Source organism: Coregonus clupeaformis, chromosome 35, assembly GCF_020615455.1.
Source record: "Coregonus clupeaformis isolate EN_2021a chromosome 35, ASM2061545v1, whole genome shotgun sequence".
Taxonomy (NCBI): Eukaryota; Metazoa; Chordata; class Actinopteri; order Salmoniformes; family Salmonidae; genus Coregonus; species Coregonus clupeaformis.
Genome location: NC_059226.1, coordinates 23,885,885 through 23,905,311, shown reverse-complemented (window position 1 = coordinate 23,905,311; position 19,427 = coordinate 23,885,885). Strand labels below are relative to the sequence as shown.

At 41.9% G+C, this 19,427-nt stretch overlaps 2 protein-coding genes across 5 annotated transcripts in view; both read right to left on the bottom strand.

Annotated features, from left to right (window-relative positions):
* Positions 1-3,623: 3,623 nt before the first annotated feature.
* On the bottom strand, positions 3,624-10,518 carry LOC121550891 (protein LSM12 homolog A). The gene is made up of 5 exons (XM_041863302.2): positions 10,360-10,518; positions 6,882-7,015; positions 6,090-6,199; positions 5,413-5,539; positions 3,624-5,287 (listed from the first exon to the last, which is right to left on the bottom strand). The coding sequence occupies exons 1-5, from the start codon at positions 10,484-10,486 to the stop codon at positions 5,195-5,197; spliced, it is 591 nt and encodes a 196-aa protein (XP_041719236.1). The 5' UTR covers positions 10,487-10,518; the 3' UTR covers positions 3,624-5,194.
* Positions 10,519-14,786: 4,268 nt separating this feature from the next.
* LOC121550889 (histone deacetylase 5-like) overlaps positions 14,787-19,427 on the bottom strand; it is an 86,963-nt gene continuing 82,322 nt past the window's right edge. For all 4 annotated transcript variants that reach the window (XM_041863299.2, XM_041863300.2, XM_041863297.2 and 1 more), the window contains 3 exons: positions 18,683-18,767; positions 18,374-18,539; positions 14,787-18,143 (listed from right to left, as the gene is read on the bottom strand). In XM_041863299.2, the coding sequence (XP_041719233.2) occupies positions 18,104-18,143; positions 18,374-18,539; positions 18,683-18,767 (291 nt within the window). In that variant the 3' untranslated portion in view covers positions 14,787-18,103. The remainder of the gene's footprint in view (positions 18,144-18,373; positions 18,540-18,682; positions 18,768-19,427) is intronic.

Genomic DNA, 19,427 nt, shown 5'->3' with positions numbered 1-19,427 from the left:
ATCATCCGCCCTACAGATGTTCCCATCTAATAAGAGTTTTTGTTTTAGTATTCCTACCTAGACCCCCTCCCTTTTATTTCACCTCAATTTATCCATCGCTGATCCCCCTATTATCCATAGTAGAATAAACATCCCAGTTACCCATTGAAGACCCCTCGTTTTTCTACTATGAAAAACTGACAATAGAACATCTGCCCTGCAATCCCCCATACTTAATAATCCCCCCTTTCCGCCGTTTTAATCACATTTACGCAGAGTTTACATGGTGCATCCATCACATTGTGTCCAATAGGCATATACAGTGCATTCGGAAAGTATTTAGACCCCTTGATTACAGCCTTATTCTAAAATGGATTCAATAAATAAAAATCCTCATCAATCTACACACAATACCCCATAATGACAAAGCAAAAACAGGTTTTTAGACATTCTTGCAAATGTATTAAAAATAAAAACAGAAATATCTTATTTACATAAGTATTGATATATGTATTGAGGGGAGGATGGATGGGGCCATGTATCGCGAGATCTTGGCCAACAACCTCCTTCCCTCAGTAAGAGCATTGAAGATGGGTCGTGGCTGGGTCTTCCAGCATGACAACGACCCGAAACACACAGCCAGGGCAACTAAGGAGTGGCTCCGTAAGAAGCATCTCAAGGTCCTGGAGTGGCCTAGCCAGTCTCCAGACCTGAACCCAATAGAAAATCTTTGGACGGAGCTGAAAGTCCGTATTGCCCAGCGACAGCCCCGAAACCTGAAGGATCTGGAGAAGGTCTGTATGGAGGAATGGGCCAAAATCCCTGCTGCAGTGTGTGCACACCTGGTCAAGACCTACAGGAAACGTATGATCTCTGTAATTGCAAACAAAGGTTTCTGTACCAAATATTAAGTTCTGCTTTTCTGATGTATCAAATACTTATGTCATGCAAATTAATTACTTAAAAATCATACAATGTGATTTTCTGGATTTTTGTTTTAGATTCCATCTCTCACAGTTGAAGTTTACCTATGATAAAAATTACAGACCTCTGCATGCTTTGTAAGTAGGAAAACCTGCAAAATCGGCAGTGTATCAAATACTTGTTCTCCCCACTGTGTATATATATATATACAGTGAGGGAAAAAAGTATTTGATCTCCTGCTGATTTTGGACGTTTGCCCACTGACAAAGAAATGATCAGTCTATAATTTTAATGGTAGGTTTATTTGAACAGTGAGAGACAGAATAACAACAAAAAAATCCAGAAAAAAGCATGTCAAAAATGTTATAAATTGATTTGCATTTTAACGAGGGAAATAAGTATTTGACCCCTCTGCAAAACATGACTTAGTACTTGGTGGCAAAACCCTTGTTGGCAATCACAGAGGTCAGACGTTTCTTGTAGTTGGCCACCAGGTTTGCACACATCTCAGGAGAGATTTTGTCCCACTCCTCTTTTCAGATCTTCTCCAAGTCATTAAGGTTTCGAGGTTGACGTTTGGCAACTCGAACCTTCAGCTCCCTCCACAGATTTTCTATGGGATTAAGGTCTGGAGACTGGCTAGGCCACTCCAGGACCTTAATGTGCTTCTTCTTGAGCCACTCCTTTGTTGCCTTGGCCGTGTGTTTTGGGTCATTGTCATGCTGGAATACCCATCCACGACCCATTTTCAATGCCCTGGATGAGGGAAGGAGGTTCTCACCCAAGATTTGACGGTACATGGCCCCGTCCATCGTCCCTTTGATGCAGTGAAGTTGTCCTGTCCCCTTAGCAGAAAAACACCCCCAAAGCATAATGTTTCCACCTCCATGTTTGACGGTGGGGATGGTGTTCTTGGGGTCATAGGCAGCATTCTTCCTCCTCCAAACACGGCGAGTTGAGTTGATGCCAAAGAGCTCCATTTTGATCTCATCTGACCTCAACACTTTCACCCAGTTCTCCTCGGAATCATTCAGATGTTCATTGGCAAACTTCAGACGGGCATGTATATGTGCTTTCTTGAGCAGGGGGACCTTGCGGGCGCTGCAGGATTTCAGTCCTTCACGGCGTAGTGTGTTACCAATTGTTTTCTTGGTGACTATGGTCCCAGCTGCCTTGAGATCATTGACAAGATCCTCCTGTGTAGTTCTGGGCTGATTCCTCACCGTTCTCATGATCATTGCAACTCCACAAGGTGAGATCTTGCATGGAGCCCCAGGCCGAGGGAGATTGACAGGTCTTTTGTGTTTCTTCCATTTGCGAATAATCGAGCCAACTGTTGTCACCTTATCACCAAGCTGCTTGGCGATGGTCTTGTAGCCCATTCCAGCCTTGTGTAGGTCTAGAATCTTGTCCCTGACATCCTTGGAGAGCTCTTTGGTCTTGGCCATGGTGGAGAGTTTGGAATCTGATTGATTGATTGCTTTTGTGGACAGGTGTCTTTTATACAGGTAACAAGCTGAGATTAGGAGCACTCCCTTTAAGAGTGTGCTCCTAATCTCAGCTCGTTACCTGTATAAAAGACACCTGGGAGCCAGAAATCTTTCTGATTGAGAGGGGGTCAAATACTTATTTCCCTCATTAAAATGCAAATCAATTTATAAAAATGTTTACATGCGTTTTTCTGGATTTCTTTGTTGTTATTCTGTCTCTCACTGTTCAAATAAACCTACCATTAAAATTATAGACTGATCATTTCTTTGTCAGTGGGCAAACGTACAAAATCAGCAGGGGATCAAATACTTTTTTCCCTCACTGTGTATATATATATATATACATACATACATACACACACATACACATTTGCAAACATTTCTAAACCTGTTATTACTTTGTCATTATGGGGCATTGTGTGTAGATTGATGAGGGGAAAAAACAATTTAATCAATTTTAGAATAAGGCTATAACGTAACAAAATGTGGAAAAAGTCAAGGGGTCTGAATACTTTCCGAATGCACTGTATAGGCTACCAATATTCCATATAACTCCTTGAATTCGTTATTGAGTGTATCTCCCTTGTATTTTTGATTATGTGGAGTAGCCCACAAATGCCCCTAGAAGCCCTCACAATTTCCCATGACAGGTAGGCAGGCCTATTCTATTCAACTCTAATAAAGTGAGTGAATAGGGAACATACAGTATTTCAACGCCCTTTGTGGCATTTCACCGAATGGATTTTTAGATGAAATGTCATTATGTACAATTCTAACAATGTGCCATGGTTCTTTGTTATGTGGATACGTTCTAATTTTTATTGAAGGCAATACCTTAGAGCTTGGATACGGTTTGATATGACCTATTGAATGGACATGGTCATTGCTTGTATACCACATCCATTCATCTCATGTCCCACCTTCATTTACATTTCTATTATGCCCTCTGCTGACAATTTGAAGGTATAGCAATTAACAAAAATGGTTTGGATACAACTGCAATTCATCCATCCCAGATGATCCAGCCCAATAAAGCCTGGTTATAAAATGTTTAAATAATGAGTTTAACAATACAATTAGGAGTTGAAGATTAATTCCTTTTCCCCAAGAAAGGAATATTGTGATTTGAGTGTGAACGAAAGACTGACTGCTACATCAACTACTAGACAAAACAGACCTGAAAACCACCAAAAAGACAACAAAAAAAAAGAAACATGACAAACTGCAAACTTCTTTTCTAAATATTTTTTATTTCCATGTTACTAGCTATTTAAAAATAAAAAATAAAATACTGGGAAGGAAACCTTGGCAACGGCAACCTCGTTGACACACGGTGGACGGGTAAACAACGTGGATGCCGGTCACAACTTAACCCCACTGGCCGAGCCTCCAATCAGGCTACATTGTTATAAACACAAGGCTGGGATAGGGGCCTTTGGCCCATCTGGGAACCCTGCTCCCCATCCCAGTCTCAAGGCCTTTGGCCCATCTGGGAACCCTGCTCCCCATCCCAGTCTCAAACATGGCAAGATATCTTTAAGTTCATTTTTTCCAAAAGTGAATACAAAGCATCCCATACAGAACTGAGATCGATCTCATTGCACACGGTTCAGTGGCACGCCATATGATATTGGCCAACGTAGTTAATTAATTTGTTTTTTCTTGTTCGAACATGGGAGGAATGCATTGAGTCGGGCGGAAGAGCAGATTTCACCTGCCAAAGTGTGGCAATGGTCGGTAGACAATAGGAGTGGGAGATGGAGAATGTAAGAAAAGAGCTGGATTTCAATGTGGTCCCATCGTGGAAGAGGTACTGTATTGTAGAATCAAAGACCATGAGGGACAAGGATGAAAGGGAAACAGCCCAGCCTCTACTCTAAAATAACACATGCTCTTTATCTTTAGTTTGCCAGACTTCAAACTATACACAAAAAAACAGAGCAAATTTAGTTCAGGTGTGACCATGCACCAAGAGCTTATGGGAAAAGTGGACAGTAATGTCTGATTGCAAAAAAGGAAAGCATTTCATAAAAACTGTTCAAGCTACTAGAACCAAATGGGTGTTAACTTGTATTTTCTATGAAAGGACAATTTGGGGGAGGTATTTCAAGTCTATTTTATGTCAGATTAATAATGTTAACACAATTTGAGTGTTTCCCCGTTGATGGAAAACAGCCATTTCAATAACCTACTGGGTGCATGTTTGTAAGATTGTGAGAGTTCCCATTCATCCCATTCACACGCATCACTATTGGCATCCTTTCAGTCAGCTGTTAAAAAAATAACCATACGCTTTCAAGAAAGCTATTAAAATTAGTGTTCTTGTTAAAACAGTATTTCAATATTAGAAAAGGTCCTTTATCTCTTACCATACATTTCTACTCTTGAAACTTACAAAAAATGAATAGAAAATAAATCAACCAATGAAAAGGTAGAAATCAAGTGACTTTTCTCTGTGAAATGGAAGTGAGGAGCAGGCTTGATGGCAGGAGGAGAGAAGAAACAGAAGGAAAGGTAAGAGGTCAAGAAGAAGAGTGTGGGTGGGGAATGGTGGCAAATTGACATTACTTTTATGTTAGATTATCTTAAAAAATGAGCTGGATATTTCCATCTCGGTTGGGACCCCCTTTTGTCCTGTTCAAAATGTTGGACACCTCTGATGGAGGTGGGGGGACGCTGGCCTTGGTCTGATGTTGAAGGGAGGGGAAGAGAAAATAACAAACCAAACTTCCTTTTCCATTGTGACCTTCCCGCAACCAATTCCTCCTCCCACACCCCCCTATCTGGACTGAACCTCCGGCTCAAGATGATAAAGTGGAGTCTTTCTGTGTTTGCTGTGCTTGTGGCCGCTGCACCGACTTCTGGCTCTCCACGTCTCTAAAATGTTTCTCCACCTGCAGGGGACAAGATGGGACAAGTAACATTTTATCCTCAATCAACTTTCTGGTAGTGGCATTCCTGTATTCTCTTCAATGGTGAATGAAGGGTGGGAGTTGTGGTGGTGGGAAGGCATACTCACTATTTTGCGTACGTGACTTAAAGCGCTACCCTCTTTGCCTTTGCAGTTCTCCACCTGGTAAGGTGGGGCGATGACCACGTCATCCATCACCATGATGTTCTTCTCCTGCCATTTGCAGTCTTTGATGCTACAGAGAGATTGAGAATGTTTTGAAAAAAAGCACACTGTAGCCGCCTTTGGTCACGGTACTGAGGGTAAAGGTTTCAGGGCACACATTTAGACAGATGCCTCCATGCAGCAGATGGTGCATATCGAACAGCAACAACGCTGAAGAAAATATTCAAACAAATTAAACATAATAACATTACAGAATTAACAGCTTACATTAGAAATTGGTCAATCAGTGTTGGTACTGTAAGACTTACGATCATAGGTCACGCACTGTAGTCTAGGCCAAATCAGGGATCAACACTACAATCGCATTACAACCAAGAGTTATAATGGAATGCATACTATTTGATTGGGTTTAAAACAAAACATTACTGAATCAAAGACTGGCGTTCAAACTGGTCAATTAATCAGTGAAAGCAACTTCAACAAGACTATTTAAATGCATTGGGTAGCTCATTTTCTTTAAAACAGCCTTTCCTGGCCGTTGGGGACCGTCATAGCAAGTAAATAACTGATGTTTCTATAGTTGGATGCAGCAGAGCCCCAGTATTAGAGACGATACTCACGTTTTATGTATAGTCTGGAATAGCTGTTGGCCCTCCACAGAGACTCCAGCACTAATTGCATATGCTTGGGATAACTTGTCTTCCTTTTCCGACCGTGCTCTGTTGGCAAGCTGCAGGCGTGTTGGAAAAGGAGAACCAATACATTAGAGCTGTTTACAATAGCCAACATTCTCAATTGAAAACCCCAAATGCCCTTGGAAGTTAAAGTATGTAAAAAGAATAGTTGTATTTGGCATTGAAAGGAACTTTAAGGAATTTCCACCCATTAGCAATACAAAATAAATATTAGAAACCGCTCACTGATCATTTTAGTTAAATGTGGAAAAGGTGGGTTTTGTTTGATGCCGACCAAAGTTTAATGATATGGTGATGGAACTTTTCAGGATTTTTTGAGCAAGACAATGGCCATTAATTCTTTAAATATGCAAACAATCCATTCAGGTTAAACATACGGTTCCAATCAACATGTGAAAGCACACAAAATTATACAACTCATTTACTTTCTTTGTGTTGGGACAGGGATTCCCAATTCCAGTCCTGAAAACCAATCGGGTGTGCAGGTTTTTGTTCCAGCCCAGCATTACCACACCGGATTCAACAAGGATAATAAGCTTGCCTAATGATGGTCTTTAGTCTGACTCAACCACAATTAGCTGAATCAAGTGAGTTAGTGCAGGAGTTATTGATAAAGCTAATGACAAAATGACCAGATATCCAATGATTCTTCACTACTTGGTATGAGAAGGAGATGTGTCAAGGAGGGTGTGAGGAGTGGTGATTGGCTGGTCTTACCTTGCTGACATTCAGAGATGCTAGTGGAGGAGGAGTTTCAGTGCGGTCATTAATGATGTCCACCTCAGACACGTAGGCTAGGTTAATCAGAACCATATCACTGACGTTTGCCTTTCCACTGGAGGGGGCGCATTCTGAAAGGGCAGTGGGTCAAGGCAAATAGGCTGTACTACACATCCAGAATGGAGGTCAAATTAGCAGCTGTTAGCATTAGACTGTAAATATACATGCAGGACTTGAATGTGAGGGAGAGACAATGGATCAGCTGGAATCATAATTCTATCACATCTTCCACAAACATTAGGCTATGCCAAACCTGAGGTAAATCACCAACATTTTTATGTTATTGAACTAGTCACAATAGTGTAATTTAGTCGCTCAGTCAGTAGTGAACCACTGACCAAATAGGCCTAATAAGTGAGCATATCTTATGCTAATCTAGTAGAACACAAAATCAAAGCACAGCACCAGTCCAACTTCAAGTGCTGGAGATCCCCTGATGGAACAACTTCCTCTTTCCCCCGCTCTATTCTGCCATTAAGTTCAACAGCAGTCTAACAGCCTCCTCACAACAGAACATCATGGGATCATGCTTCCCTGTAACCTAGGAAACAGGTCCAGGGTTCACCATGGCAGTCCAGGAACAGCCTCTTGCCCAAGAAACAATGCAGACGGTTACATCCCAGAACAGAAGTCCTAAACATAGACTAAGCTAAGGACTTACCAGTCAAACAACAAACCACCAGCAACTAAACAAAATGAATAGCCCACTCAGAACTTCTCAAAGGGGATGTTAAGAAGTAAGCATTTCACGGTTAGTCTACACCTGTTGTTTACGAAGCATGTGACAAATACAATATTTGAATTGAAGATGCCATGAGGTGTATGCATTCCACCAGCAGATCCCCTTTCAACTCTGCTAACAAAGAGTCCAATGCATCGTTTGTAAGAGAGGGGGCTGGGTACGAACGAGCCACAATTCATCATGTGGATATCAGAAATACTGTGGAGGGAAAGAGGGCAAAATAGCCTACTAGGCAGAAAACAAAAAAATTGGCATACTAAGCACAACTGCCAAGAGTAGCCTTCACGAACACCCAACTGTGTTAAAGAAAGCTCAAATGATATTATCTAGTAGCAGCCTGCTCACTGCCCTTGAGACACGGTTTATAGTCTGGTGACAGACAAACAAAATTCATAGACTCAGTCTGACCTCACGCATCAACCGAAGGCAGCACAGAACTTGCCCTTCAACTGATTTTCAGAAAAGACCCTCAAACCTGAGCTAAGCTAATTATTTTCCTAATAAAAACAGGTTGGATGAGTAAAAGGCCTGTGTCTTTACTATGTTCAGACAAGTTTTCCTATTACAAGGCAGACAGAGGTAAAGTGCTCAGAGCTGAACTCATTCAGGTTTACAATCCTTCATTTTATGGCTGCTGCACTTCCTCCATAACTGTAATAGAGGGCTGTGGATTTCCTGTCTGATATCTTGCCCTTTCAGTGACTCCTCACCAGCCTCACAAGGGAAACAACGTAACATGCCATGAGGGTATGACAGACTGGATCTAGAAGCTTTATTTACCCCCTGCACTATACTATGTTATCGTGTCACCCTGAAAACATGTCGCACTGTGTGCTTCCATAAGCAAACTACCTCAAGTGAATAGGCCTACATGATACACATCATGAAGAGTGACTTGTCCCTTGTGACCTGGGCCCAAGCATTGGGGAAATACCCTCTATGTATCTCACTACAACATCCACAAAAAAAGTAGACTAGATTTAACAACCGTAACATTGTAAATCTGTTCTTCAAAAGAAAAACGTGGCCTACTCTTCAACTACATTGATAAGATGCCTCTAAATTCACAAGATCAAATGAGCAAAGTCAGAATTCTGAGGCAGTACTACCTTCCAGCCAGGTAATAGAGACCTGTTTGACATCCACGGGGCGTGATGGTATGGAATGCACACTGTTGAAATCCACAATGCTGTTGCAGTGTGATAACAGCTGACTGACAGACACAAATGTCACATTCCTTCCCCTGGCCGTGGCTGCAGTAGTTCCACTATCACAGGGTGGTCTGACTCTGGGCCTTTCAGTCCTATACCAGGCAGAGGTGGAAGATTGACCCGCACAACCAGGCAAACAACAAAATTCTTAGTCCTCTGCAATGCATGTCTGTGGGAGCAAATAGTCCAAATCAAATGGCTTCCTCAGAGTTCTGCAGCATATAAAATCTTGCACTTTTCATGACTGCCTATTTTTCTGAGCGGTGCCCTGTGCAGGCCTGGAAGGCAATTTATCTGGCCTAAAAATAATAATATGCCATTTAGCAGACGCTTTTATCCAAAGCGACTTACAGTCATGCGTGCATACGTTTTAGTGTATGGGTGGTCCCGGGGATCGAACACACTACCCTGGCGTTACAAGCGCCGTGCTCTACCAGCTGAGCTACAGAGGACCACAAGTTAGTGTGCAAGAGGTGTGTATAATACCTCATCTTCACCCAACCTAGATTGTATATGGTCTTATTGCCTTCTCCAAATGTTGTCTGCAAGGAATCCACCAGGCTTTCTCCCATCGACATCCCTCATGTAATGAAATCCAAGTCCGCACATTCACATAACAGATTTCACAGTAACTAGCTAACGTTAGCCATCTTCCAATAAAGCTACAGCTAAGAACTTGCATATAGCTAACGTTGTCTTTCTCAAGTCAGCTACAAAACACTTGACAGGGGTCAAAGTAGCTAGGTAGGCAGTTACTAGCTCACTACTAGCTAACGTTAGCTTGATTAGCTAGTTAGCGTGCTAAATTACCCAAGAACTTGACAGGCACACCTTTCTAAACTGTCACCGGTGAATCATGGCGTGTCAGTTTCGACAACGTGAGCTAACTTGGGGTGGGTAGCTAGCTACATCACTCCATGGCTAGCCATCAATAATGTTCTTTAAATAACCATTGTTTTAGAGCATCAGACAATTCTAAGCCTGGTCTGCTAGTTAGCTCTTTCTAGCTACATGCTAACTGTTACTAAGAATGTGTCAGGCATAACGCCCCTTGGAGCTGCCAGATAGTGATCCATACAAGGACTGACAGTTTGTGCTAACGCTGACCACAATAGCTTGTGTTAGCAAGTTAGCTAGCATCATGGCACAATACCATGCCAATTTCGATAGCTAGCTAGCTAGCTGGCTAACAACAAACATTAACTCAAGATCATGCCGATTCTAAACTTACCATACCTGTCTTGAAATAGAAAGTAGTAACAAGGTTTAAAGTAACTGAACAGTATTTAAACCGTGTGGTTAGCTACGTTTTGATCAAGAGTAAGCAAATAATCTAGTTAGCTAGTCTCCTGACTACGCTTGCGCGGATCTCAATTTGGCAAGAGCGACCAGTTACCCCCAGGCCCCTTGCAGCCTTGAAGACCACCGATTCAGTGACAACAGAAAATGGTAAAAAGGATACTCAAAGTCAACATCTTGGACTGATAGTCAAAGGCAACGACCTCTCCCTGCAATTGCTGCCCCAAGCAGGTGAGGCAGGAGACATGGCTCCCGACACTGAAATACTCCCCCGGTCCAGGAGCCGCCATCTTCTCCGCCAGGAAACCGGAGCGCCAGATTTACGTAAATATACGCCGTGGCGTCACTGACTTTCGATAGGAAATGTTGATGGGCATGTCATGGACTGATCACACTTCCCTGGGCGGTCCGATTCTCCACCTCATGACTGATTGATAGAGTTCAACCGATCCGGACCTGTATTGTCCTAATCTTTTTTTTTATCCAGTTCTACAATTTTCCCCCTATCCCTAATACATTTAACTTCATTAGAAGTCCTTCTCGCCACAATAATCCATAAGCGTTTTCCATGTCAAAGAGGGAAATGTCCGACTTGCTAACTGGTTGAATGCGGCACATGTATAACTACAACCAGTTAGCAAGTCCGACATTTCCGAGTTCGGACTAGGACATGAACGCTGCAATAGTACTTTTCAAGATGTTGCAATATTGGTGAGTAGGCCTATGCAAAAACATTTAGTTCATTCACTCACACTGTTTGGAGACTTAAAATTGGATGGTTGATTTGACTATACTAATAAACATCCCTCATCACTAGTAAAACATCCATGCAGTTGGCATTTAACATTCATCTTATTTTTCCCACATAGTTCACTTAAGCAATAAGACGGAGGAGGTGTGGTATATTGGCAATATACCACGGCTAAGGGCTGTTCTTATGCGCAACGCAGAATGCCTGGACACAGCCCTTAGCCGTGGTATATTGGTCATATATCACAAACCCCCGAGGAGCCTTATTGCTATTATAAACTGGTCACCAACGTAATTAGAGCAGTAAAACTAAATATTTTGTCATACCCGTGCTATACGTCAGCCAATCAGAATTCCGGCCTCAAACCACCCAGTTTATAAACCATAACAATGTATGTGTGGAGTGGACAGTCCTAAAGATATGCTTTTGACTTGCTTGTTACAAGCTAGAAGCCTCATTTCATGATGCCAGTATAGAAATAATCTGACTGGTCTGATTCTGACCAGGGCCCGATTACTGACCGGGCACGTGCCCTGGGGACCCCCCTGGAGGTCAGGGCCCCTCCATATAGCATATGAACATGTCATAAGCCATGGCAAAATGTGTAGAATTGCAGGAAATTCATTTTAAAACTGCAACCAGAGAAAAATAAAATAATACTTTAAAATCAACACTCAACCACTTTACTATTCAAAGCCATGTCTGTTATCCCACAACCAACACTGTAAAATATGAAATATTTTTACTCCTCTTTGTATTGGAGCAGTGAATCGCTTTATTGAGTTTCAGACAATTAAAACAGGCCCACTTTTTTAAAAAAAGAAAAAAAAGAAAAAAAAAGATACTCAAATAGGATGTCACAACATTACAATGAGTAATAAAAAAGGGCTTTTTTTTAAATTTACACAAAACCTGAAATAAAACAGTAATCAGACTCAACATTCCCTTTAAGATCCTTGCTAACCCACAAGGTGGCGCTGTGCACAATGCAACTCATGAAAAAAAGGGATAATTCAAAGGGACAGCGATTTTCATCAATAATTGTCACAGTAATAGATTGCTAAAATAGCGTGTATTGCACATGTGTACACATATATGCACTTATACACGTGAGTAGCAATTAGTATAAACACATTTGTATTGTCGCAACAGGAAAGCATTTGAAAGAACACATGAAATTAAGGAATGTGCTTTGATAAATTCAAAACGTCTGCATTAGTTATGACCAGAATATATTTAAAATATAAGGTAAAAGACGGTCACATATTCAAACATCCAACCACAGAAAGTGGAGATTGAAACACCAGCGCAGTGGAAGGACACAATGTAAGAGACACACTCCTCTTTCCAAAGTCAAAAAATATACAATTACTCGTTGAACCTTGACGATCATAGGTCACTACATATACACAACGTATGAAATATCAATAAATATACATTATTTACTGAATAGCAAAATAGTGTGGCAGCAACAATAAAGCTATCTTCAATTGTGGATAAGTCGATATCATTTACACAGACTTGGAGGTCTTCCAGTATCTGTTTCGAAAGAAAAATAAAAGACTGAACATATTTGCATGGTTGCCACTAGTAGTAGTTGTTTTGTCTAACGCAACACACAAAAACATTCCTCTATTCTGAGTAGCCTCTCTCTTGATTTGAGTTTTGTTTTTTTGCTGCCCCTCCAACATACCCACAGGAAAAAATCCCTGACCTCCAAAACACACATCAGATCAATAAAAGAAATAGGGTAATTCTTTCATATTCCATCTCACCCACGGGACAGCCCAATAACCGTTATATATGCCATACAAGGTGGAGCTATGCACAAAATCTCAATGGTCAGTGATCTACATCAAAACATTACAAAACAAGGTCACAGTAGTCCCATGTACTGCAAGCACCCCCCCTCCCCACACACACACCATAGCCACATGTAAAGGAAGTAGGAACCTCTGTGTATATTACATATGTGAGTAGAGTGGCATCCACCAACAGTTTTGCAAGTGAAGAGTGTCTCAATTCCTACCCCGGTGACATGATTGTGACAACAACGTGATTAGAGTTCTGTCAAATGGCAAATGCCTGTTTTTTTGTGTGACATCAGGTCACATGTGCTCCGCCTGGGAAGTAGTACCACTGGAAACCAACACAGAAAAAGCAAACCATGGTTGGTACGACAACGAGAGCTATAAGGGGACTGTATGAAGTTAAAGGGGTAGTTCACTCACAATTCAAAGTTTCAGAAATTTTCAGACCTTGAAGGTGCTCTAATGTCAACATGATTCCAAGTCCCAAACCATTGGTTAAGTAGATCCAGCTATACCGTGCATTCAGAAAGTATTCAGACACCTTCACTTTTTCCACATTTTGTTACGTTACAGCCTTATTCTGAAATTGAATAAATTGTTTTTTCCGTCATCAATCTACAACAATACCACATAATGACAAATAAAAACAGTTTTGTTTTTTACATTTTGTCAAATTATAAAAAATAAAAAACGTAAACATTTACACAAGTATTCAGAACCTTTACGCAGTACTTTATTGAAGCACATTTGGCAGCAATTACAGCCTCAAGTCTTCTTGGGTATGACGCTACAAGCTTGGCACACCTGTATTTGGGGAGTTTCTCCCATTCTTCTCCGCAGATCCTCTCAAGCGCTGTCAGGTTGAATGGGGAGTGTCGCTGCGCAGCTATTTTCAGGTCTCTCCAGAGATGTTCGATTGGGTTCGAGTCCGAGCTCTGGCTAGGCCACTCAAGGACATTCGGAGACTTGTCCCAAAGCCACTCCTGCGTTGTCTTGGCTGTGTGCTTCGGGTCGTTGTCCTGTTAGAAGGTGAACCCCAGTCTGAGGTCCTGAGCGCTCTGGAGCAGGTTTTCATCAAGGATCTCTCTGTACTTTGCTCTGTTCATCTTTCCCTCGATCCTGACAGTCCCGGCCGCTGAAAAACATCCCCATAGCATGATGCTGCCACCACCATGCTTCACCGTAGGGATGGTGCCAGGTTTCCTCCAGATGTGACGCTTGGCATTCAGGCCAAAGAGTTCAATCTTGGTTTCATCAGACCAGAGAATCTTGTTTCTCATGGTCTGATAGTGCTTTAGGTGCCTTTTGGCAAATTCCAAGTGGTATGTCATGTGCCTTTTACTGAGGAGTGGCTTCTGTATGACCACTCTACCATAAAGGCCTGATTGGTGGAGTGCTGCAGAGATGGTTGTCCTTCTGGAAGTTTATCCCATCTCCACAGAGGAACTCTGGAGCTCTGTCAGAGTGACCATTGGATTTTTGGTCACCTCCATGACCAAGGCCCTTGTCCCCCGATTGCTCAGTTTGGCTGGGGGGCCAGCTCTAGGAAGAGTCTTGGTGGTTCCAAACATATTCCATTTAAGAATGATGGAGGCCACTGTGTTCTTGGGGACCTTCAATGCTGCAGACATTTTTTGGTACCCTTCCCCAGATCTGTGCCTCGACACAATCCTGTCTCGGAGCTCTACGGACAATTCCTTCGACCTCATGGCTTGGTTTTTGCTCTGACATGCACTGTCAACTGTGGGACCTTATATAGACAGGTGTGTGCCTTTCCAAATAATGTCCAATCAATTGAATTTACCACAGGTGGACTCCAAGTTGCAGAAACATCAAAGATTATCAATAGAAACAGGACGCACCCAAGCTCGATTTCTAGTCTCATAGCAGGGTCTGAATACTTATGTAAATAAGGTATGTTTTTATTTAAAATATTTGCAAAAATTTATAAAAAACTGTTTTCGCTTTGTCATTATGGGGTATTGTGTGTAGATTGATGAGGGAAAAAAAGAATTTCATCCATTTTAGAATAAGGCTGTAACGTAACAAAATGTGGAAAAAGTGAAGGGGTCTGAATACTTTCCGAATGCACTGTATGCTTGAATCCCAAATAAATGGGAAAGATTGGCACTGTCTAAAATTGTGAAATCAGACTGTGTCCATCTTTCCCATTAATTTGGGATTGGAGCATAAAACTTGATCTACTTGAGATGGACATGGAGTCTTATCGACTTCAAATGACGGGGCTGAAAACCTCTAATAAAAACTTTAATTTTGGATTGAACTAGGCTAGCCCTTTGTGTTTCATATGAAGAAGGGTAACTAGTGAGGGAGTTAGGCGTTGACACCCCTTTAGCGTTCATGAAAACATCATCACTGTATAGTTATTACAGTATGTAGATAAGTACAATATACAGTTGTGTGACAAAGGGCCAAAAGTGCCATACGATGGTGAGTGGACAGATCCAGAATTAAAGATATGATTAGAGGGAAGAACTCTATAGAAATAACCTATTCCTTAATGATTGTTTTTGACCTTAATAAAGAAGACAAATGAGATGCAGAAGACTTGGTCAGTGTTATGGTGCATTGCTTGAAATAAAACAAAATGATCAATGTAGGACAAGCACTCTGCACCACACATTCTCTTCTGAGTGTATGCTGGTTAAAGAGATTCTCCGGTACTTCTGTATACTTTTTCGCCAGTAGTTCTGAAAGTAGTGCTCACGAGGCAAAAGTGGCCCCCGAAAATTGTGTATTACTGCAGATATGTGCACCACGTCATTGATCTCTCTCTTTCTCTGCTGTAGGTGCATCATGTGCATCTTGCTAGCTGTGACTCATATGGCGAGGGGCAGAAGCCCATTGGTTGAACTCAAATTGCTAGGGGGCTGGCCCAGGTGGGGGAAAATGTAGGGAAAATGGCGCAGCACAGCATCCAGAAAAACAGTTGCTTTTAAACTAGGGATTTCGTAGCTAATTTAGGTAAGACAGTAAATTCTGCTCATAGATTATGCATGTATGAACTACACATTGACACATCCAGCCCAAAGCGGGAGGTTTAAAAAATACTTAGTAGTCGCCAAAAGTTCCGGAGTATGTCTTTAAGGAAGGTGTCAGTTTCCATACTGTAGTAGATATAGGCTACATGATTTGTATGAATTCCTTAAGCATGATTATAATAGCTTGTGCTAATTCCCACTGAAAAATATATTTTTTCCAAAGACCTCTTAGTATTTAATTTGTTTTATCATATATGCATCAAGTGCAAACACTTTTCATTGATTGAGAAATATAAATATTGATGGCAGCAACGGAGGCCAGATAAAACAGCACCTGGACACTAAGTCAAATAAAGGGTTTATGACAGCTGACAAGTGGGCAACAGTTTCGAGGGATCGGGGTATTGCAGTGTAAACATCTAAAGTGGTGCTTGCTCATCATTATTTGCCAAATGAGATCCACCCCCACATCACAAAATCACCATTTCTGTTTTGTCTCTTTTTTTGTGTGTGGAAAAAACAAATGGCACTTAGAAAAAACAACAAAACATTGATTGGAAAACAGAAACACAATGTGCTTAGGTGGCTTTAACATCAAGTCTTTTTTTTACTCTTCTCAAATATAATATTCATATCCAATTTGATTGGATTAACACTTATTATCATTATTCGTATATATCTTATTTTTTACAAAATAAAACGTTTGTTTAAAAAAGTGACCAAGTTCAGTCCTTCCTCTCTAAACAAATGGAAAAACAAAGAGTTTGTGATTGAACCGTCTCAGGTTGAGGGGTTAGCCAGAACAGAACAGGATACAGTATTTACAAGTGACATAGCAAAAAAAAGTTGGTCGCTGTAGCGTTCAAATTTCCTCACAATCATACCGTCAGCCGTGTATGTACGGCCCGGGATTGATAAAGGACGCAAAAAAACTCAGTCATTAAGGCCACACTGACCTTTGACCTAGAGTATTACACAAACCCAGAAAGAAAGAGGAAAAAAGAGAGAGGACATAGGAGTAGAATCCTATCTCTGTGGAGATGGCTAAAATGGTGCATTCTCTGGAGGAAATTAAGGCATTTTGAAAGAAAGAAACAAGCAAACAAATATACAAACAAAACAGACATGAGAGTAACAAGAGTCTTTCTGTCCTGTGTTCCGCTAAGTGGTGGTGTAGTTGGTGTTATCAGGGATATTTTATATAAAAGGCACCAAGTTCTTCTTCTAAAAACGTCTTTCTCCAGTCTCATGACCACCACAAGTCTCCCAGTCCCAGCAGCAAGCGTGAGACAAAAAATGTATAATCCAAGCATCATTCCACAGAATCCTTCCTCGTTCAATCCGTTCATTGCACCAGGCGGTAAGTTTGAGTGTGGGTGTGTATTTGTTTTTTGATAGTCCAAACAAAGTAGAAGGGTAAAAACCACCTCAAAATGCATTATGTTCCATACAAAGTGGAGGGAGCTGAGGCTTCCTGAAGGAAAAAAAGTAAGGGCTGAATTGGAGCGATATGTTGTCTCCTTCAGCCAGTAAGTCCCCCTTGGCAGGCTCCACAGCTCGACCTCCACTCCACAACCACAGCTGATATCGGATACAGTGAAAGGAATATACAGTATTTATATATATGCAAATATACATATCATATATGTTTGTGTGCTTCTTTGAACAGATTATTGAACAGACGCATGAGAATACCAAATGACAGACACGAAATAGGAACAGAGGTACGCATGCTCTGAAAGGAAGAGCATTATTCATTGATACAACCCCATTGTTGTTCCTCTGTTGGGAACTTAGTGTGTATAGTATAATGCGGGTGTGTTTGAGTGTATTTGTGGCTGTTGAAATATTTTTGCTGCTTGTTGGCTTTTTCAGTTCTAATGTTCCTGAAAAGTATAAAGTATGACAAGAAATGTACAAAGCTTCTCGGGCCCCATAGCCGAGGCACCCTCCTGGATCCACTGCCTTTAGCTTTCTCCACGAATACAAAAAAGATTGAAAGAAAAAAGCAAAAGACACAGGCTCCTCAAAAGGTCCAGCCTCTTCCTGCTTCTCCACCAATCACGAATATCCGCCGCTGCCCCCTTTAGGTCAGTGTTTGTGTTCTGCCTCCCCTCTCCCACACACACACACACACACACACACACACACATTAACACACTCACCTCAGAGAGGTGGAAAGGGAGGCAAGCACAAGTCCATCAATCCTCAGAAAATGGACGGAAGGAGGTGAGGCGAGGGAGAGGGCTGGAAAGTGGAGAGGAGGGGGTGACAGGAGAAGGCTAGTGCCGAAGGACGTGGAGACAAAGGTGTTGCGCTGTCGTGACAACTCTCTGTTTCCTCCTACAAGACAGGCTCCTCTTCCATTGGCTCTTCTGTAGACCTGCAGGTACACCAAACAGGAAACAGCAAGACATAGACATTAGCCTCTTAGTCATGCCAAAATAAAAGCCCCTACCAACGAAGGTAGGGCAAAACTTATATGATAAGTGTACACTTTAACAAGCCTCAGTGGAACTTCAGGCCCACAGCCTTGTGAATGAATCTGATGTCTTAAAACAGCCATTCCAAAACCACATAAAATCCTCAAGAGTGAATGGTGCAGGTGTTTACCTGCTAGTCTCCGTGGAGACGGTGGAAGCGGCAGCCTGCTCAGTATCCACGGTGAGCGATGCCATGGCGGTGACCGTGTCGGCCTCGTCCTTCTCTCTCCGCTGGGCATCCATTAAGGACTGGCCCACCGTGGGAGCCAACCTTTGGAGAGAGCTCCAGTGTTTACCTGCAGGAAGAGAAAGATATGGGAGGGAGAGAGAGAGTCGTGTCACTTTTAAGGGTGACGTGATACACATGACGCAAACACAACTAAGTGCATATGTGCAGGTAAAACACAATGATCATTTTGATTTTAGCGAGCTAACTCACTCTGTATCTCGATGACCCTCTCCAGAGAGGCAGCAGCTTTTGGACAGGGCTTCTGTTGCAGGACAGCCTGGGGCAGGGGGTCCAACTGACAGAGAGAGAGTGTAGAGGGAGGGAGAGATAAACAGAGAGAGAGTGTACAGTGCCTTGCAAAAGTATTCATCCCCCTCTGCGTTTTTCCTATTTTGTTGCATTACAACCTGTAATTTAAATAGATTTTTATTTGGATTTCATGTAAAGGACATACACAAAATAGTCCAAATAACCTTTGCTATGAAGCCCCTATATAAGATCTGGTGCAACCAATTACCTTCAGAAGTCAAATAATTAGTTAGATTGCACACAGGTGGACTTTATTTAAGTGTCACATGATCTCAGCATATATACACCTGTTCTGAAAGGCCCCAGAGTCTGCAACACCACTAAGCAAGGGGCACCACCAAGCAAGTGGCACCATGAAGACCAAGGAGCTCTCCAAACAGGTCAGGGACAAAGTTGTGGAGAAGTACAGATCAGGGTTGGGTTATAAAAAAATATCAGAAACTTTGAACATCCCACGGAGCACCATTAAATCCATTATTAAAAAATGGAAAGAATACGGCATGACAACAAACCTGCCAAGAGAGGGCCGCCCACCAAAACTCACAGACCAGGCAAGGAGGGCATTAATCAGAGAGGCAACAAAGAGACCAAAGATAACCCTGAAGGAGCTGCAAAGCTCCACAGCGGAGATTGGAGTATCTGTTCA

Excerpts from the sequence above, each read along its gene's own strand:
- LOC121550891 (XM_041863302.2), bottom strand. The coding sequence starts at position 10,486 with ATGGCGGCTCCTGGACCGGGGGAGTATTTCAGTGTCGGGAGCCATGTC. Across the intron at positions 5,540-6,089 it reads TTCCAGACTATACATAAAAC|CATCAAAGACTGCAAATGGC; the intron begins GTGAGTATCGTC and ends ATCTCTCTGTAG. Across the intron at positions 5,288-5,412 it reads TAAGTCACGTACGCAAAATA|GTGGAGAAACATTTTAGAGA; the intron begins GTGAGTATGCCT and ends TGTCCCCTGCAG.